General features: G+C 34.2%; 1 protein-coding gene across 4 annotated transcripts in view; it reads right to left on the reverse strand.

The window, feature by feature from the left end:
* Nucleotides 1–5000, reverse strand: part of LOC122256763 (secretin receptor) — a 318100-nt gene that overhangs the window by 11940 nt on the left and 301160 nt on the right. For all 4 annotated transcript variants that reach the window (XM_086540628.1, XM_086540629.1, XM_086540626.1 and 1 more), the window contains one exon: nt 3613–3778. In XM_086540628.1, the coding sequence (XP_086396754.1) occupies nt 3613–3778 (166 nt within the window). The remainder of the gene's footprint in view (nt 1–3612; nt 3779–5000) is intronic.

Genomic DNA, 5000 nt, shown 5'->3' on the forward strand with positions numbered 1-5000 from the left:
TATATATAATATATATATATATATATATATCTATAATATATATATATATATATTATATATATATTCTATAAATAATATATATATATATTATATATATATTATATATATATATATATAATATATATAAATATATATATTTATATATAATATTAAATATTATATATATTATATATAATATATATATATATATATTTATATATATATATATATATATAATATATATATATATTAAAATATATATATATATATATAATATATACAATATATATATAAATATATATAATATATATATATATAATATATATATATATATATATATTTATATATATATATATATATATATATATTTATATATATAAATTATATATATATATATATATATATATATATAAATATATATATATATATATATATATATATATATATATATAATATATATATATATATATATATATATATATATATGTATATATACATCAACAGAGACACACACATGTGTACAATCTATCCATTTACTTTTATGTATATGATTTGAAACAAATATACAAAATGGATAAATAATTAGATGAACATAGAGGATAGAGGCCAATTATACAGCTAATGGATTACGTAAAGTAGTAACACAAAGGAAAGTACCCTGATCTCTGTAAGAAAAGAATTCTCGGGAGGATGTACAAGGCAGAACCACATGATATCACATATTTTCACAAAAAATATATGTGTCTGAGGAGATAGTAACAACACTATGACCTGCTGCAAGTACTACCCTAAACAGCAAACAATTGATTGTTCTAAACACATAAATACAATGTAAAAATTCACAATTTATGTCTCCAGTCTGGCTGGACGTCTTCAGCATACAATGATAGTATTGATAAAAAGGAAGAACAAAGGACAAAGAAAAGGTAGAACAACTATTAAAAAACACATCAATAAAGATACCAAACACATTTAAAAAAGAGAAAGTGAATGGAAAACGCATGCAAACTGAACATTAAATCTCATAAATAAACAAATAATGTATGATAAAAAGGGCAAATACATTAAAATCCATAGAAGGGAACAAGAAAAAGGGCAAAGGAAGGAAACTGACTCACAAAAAGAGGGAAAAGAATGGAGCTCACATCCTGTTCCTCAGAGTAATCGATTGGTGAAGGATCTTGAATTTCTTGAGCGCATGTTTTACAAGAGACTCGGTAAGTCTTTTTAAGTTGAACTGATTTTAGCACTCAGGAATACAGGGAGTATTGTGTTAAAAACCCTATTTTGTACTATATTATAGTAAGTTTATGTTACCATTGAAACTGATCCTGAACCTTACGTCTTCTAGGGAGCGAATATGTAATAGACAAGATAGCGTGGGTGGATAGAAAGATAGATAGATAGATAGATAGATAGATAGACACACACATACACACACAGGGGAAGGGTAGACGAGCTGTTGCCGTGTTACTTTACCGCAGATTGCTGTTTCTTGTCTCGGTCATTAGCACCTAGTAACAATTCGCGGGTCTGGACTTGGGACCCCTTGTTATAATATAACATTTAAACTGATATATCTTTCATACAATTTAGAAAAAAATATATGATAAAAATTGATATGACAAATTTTCTAATGTGAAAGCTCCAATGAAATATAGTCGAAATAAAATGTGTAACATTCTCAAATATTAAAAATACGGAAACGGGAGGATAAACTCTACGGGATAAACCGATCATTTCAGTTACAAAACCTTAGTGAGGAAATGAGAAAACTTTGGCCGGAGTTGTTTCCTAAGGGCCAAATGAAAGATAAAACTACTGAAGGTGATGTGGATGGTGTTGATGCTATGGTGATGATAATTCGGTAATAGCAATTATGACGATGTAGGTTTGTGATAATGACTATGATAGTAACATTTAACAATGATAACATGAAGGTACAGTGATAATGGGGATAACAGTGATGATGATATTGATGGAGATGATGGAATGGGTATGATAGTGACACTGTATAAGGTCAAGACCTATAAGATAAAAAAAAATCTAAAAATAAATAAAAGCTTAACAAAAACAATACAAAAGATGTTCGAGATATGCATGTCGTGTCTTTGATGCAAGATTTATTTTTTTTGGTCAATCAAAAATATATTTCGAATTTTACAAAAGGATAATTACTTTAAAAGATGACAACAAAAATATATTTCGAATATTCCAAAATATCAATCACAGTAAATGATGACTTTGTGGGGTTTTGAACTCTACGGTATCAAACGATGGTTTCAGTTACTTAACAGGCAGATCAAGAAGAGCCATAACGATGATATAGATGGTGATGATTATGATAAGTGATTATGGTGATGATATTGATGTGATGATGACTATTCATTTTCCAGATTCTATTGATGAGTATTTTATTCTGGATTCCAAGAATCTATGTGATTAATCTTCTTTTCCAGTATTTTTTATGATGACTGTTATGTTTCCGGATTCTAAGTGATGATTATTCCTTCCCAGATTCTTTGTGATGAATACTGTCTGTAAATCTATGTGGCTCCGGATTTCGTATGACAACATATTAACTTTTCCCGTTTTTTTCTCCCCGTCATCTTTCTCACAGATTATACGAAAAATAGTACTAATGAACATCTAGGACATGTTCAATATTTTGGTACTTATAGTACATCTTAACGGCTGGACCTTTTCCAACATCCTGTCCATGTTACCTCTATGATAACTGAGCAGTTTTCATTATCAAGCTCGCCAAGATGGTCGTCTCTGAACTCTGGATTTTGTACAAATGTCTAAAACTATTCCGTGGTTAAACTTTGACAATGGCTCCATTAGGCCGAGCGAACGTATATTTTGTTCCGACAACAACTAGTTTCATGTGCCTGATTTAAATGCAACCTTACTTGGCCTTGCTTCCCATTCACACAAGAAACACGGGAACTGTGTGCATCCCGACCGTTGTTCAAGCAGCATACAAAGTGGCCTTAAGTCTGAACAAATCTTCTGAACATTTTCTAGAGCGTATGGTTTGAAAATTCAAATTTCGTGGATAAAAGAATAGATGTATGGCTAAAAGATGATCAATATCTGCATAATTTCCTAAACTTGATCTAATAGATTTGATTGAGGATTTGCAATGATTATAACGATCAAAGTTGATAATACCAATAGTGGAAATGATAATAACTCTAATTACAATAAAAAATGATGGTGGCGATGATGATAAAGTTAGTAATGCGATTGAAGAAGCTAACGATGAAGATTATGATCATCATAAACGAACATATTTTGACGTCCTTGAAGTCGCATCCAAACAACATCCATGATTCCTTGTGATCATCCCAGATCTAACATGAAATGCCGTCTGCTTGTCACTGCATTAGTCAAAGGGCCTGTGAAGTCGGAATAAGCACGCCTCAGTGAGGACCACGTCTAATTAGTTTGTAAGACTCGTCAGCGCGTAAGTCAGCCAGGCGCGGCAGTCTCATTGAATCGTCAGCGAGAAGAAAGCCTGCAGCAGCCCGAGAAGAAGAAGAACGAGAATTCCAAAGTTTAACAATAACGGGACAAAACGAGGAGAAGGAACGAAGACAATGGTACGAAGGCGACGCCGTTCCTCACCTCGCTGGAGGAGTTGAAGGTGTGAACGCCGTCTTGGACGTGGAAGTTTTGAGGAAGAGCTGTGCCTTCGACCAGGAGGGACGACTTGAGCAGCACCACCAGAGCCCGCAGCATGAACGACCCGAACAGGTGCAGGTGCAGAAGGTTTCTCGGACATCGTAATTTCCTGAGAGGAGAGAAGCAGTTGCCTGCATTAACGAGATGATTTGAGTTTCCATTCAAATAGTGTACCTAGAATGAATTTATTAGATTAAAGAGTCTCGTTTTTTTTTTTTTTTACCTGGTATTAGAAGTGTTAACACTATATACAACCGTGTAATGAAAAGAAAAAGCAAGGAAGTGTAACAACGTTCACCTATTTTCGCTATTTCTGCTTTCATCAAACTGCATCCCTCTCCATCTCAAACGCTCTTTCGGGGAATTTATCTTCACTCCTACCAGATTTGCAGCTAATGAAAAAACACGGCGACACTCAGCTAATTAAGAGAGATTAGCTGATTTCTTCTCCAAAATTTATCTTCAGGTTTGGAATAATGGAGGGAGGAAGTAAGGGAAGATGCGGAAAACGAGAATGATAATCAAAGGCATAATGAAGAAAACATTCATCAAAAAGAAAAAAAGAAGTGAATAGGAGTCGGAGAGAGAGAGAAAAAAAATACAGATGGATAAAAGACAAAAGAAATAATTTGAGAATATGAAAAAAAATAACGAAGTGTCATCTCGAGTCATCACTGTTGTTTTATACAATCCTTTCTTCACAACAGTTTCAAGAATCACTTCCTCGTGCTGCTCACTGGCACTACAGACCTTCACCCGCCCTCTCCCTCCTCGCTCTGGGCGGCGGCTTTGCCTCGTAACTCACTCTGAATGGAAAACCGAAGTTGGGCTCGGCCGGGGGAGGGGAAGCAGCATCTCTGCCATGATGTTTTTGTCGATACGTAGTAGAATCGTATGACTCAACTCGGAAATAGTGTGGAACTAAGCCTTCGGTATCGGAAGGGCGGCTAAGCCATTACGGCATTGTAGGGATGTTTGTATCCTTTACAAAAAGTGTCCGAGACTAGGATTTTGTACTTGGTTCGTTTATTGTTGAAAACACTAGTGAATCTGTTTAATCTTTGTCCGTCTAACTGCCTTTTAAGTCTAGATATGTAGGCTGTAATATCTAAAGTAGCTTGTTTAAAGCATCTTCCATATGTAAGATTTAGTGTCGACGAGAAAGTCAACTCTCATACATTTGCACACACACCATGCGCAAACACACACAGGCAGACAGACAGACAGACATACACAGAAGCCCTGAAAAAGCTCTTCACAGATTTAATTAACCTTCGACAGCACACCGCAGGTATTCCAGCGCTTCACCCTCTGACCCCCGAGCCAGCATT

This window comes from Penaeus japonicus, unplaced genomic scaffold, assembly GCF_977035675.1.
Source record: "Penaeus japonicus unplaced genomic scaffold, GWHDUDI00000001_assembly GWHDUDI00000010, whole genome shotgun sequence".
Taxonomy (NCBI): domain Eukaryota; kingdom Metazoa; phylum Arthropoda; class Malacostraca; order Decapoda; family Penaeidae; genus Penaeus; species Penaeus japonicus.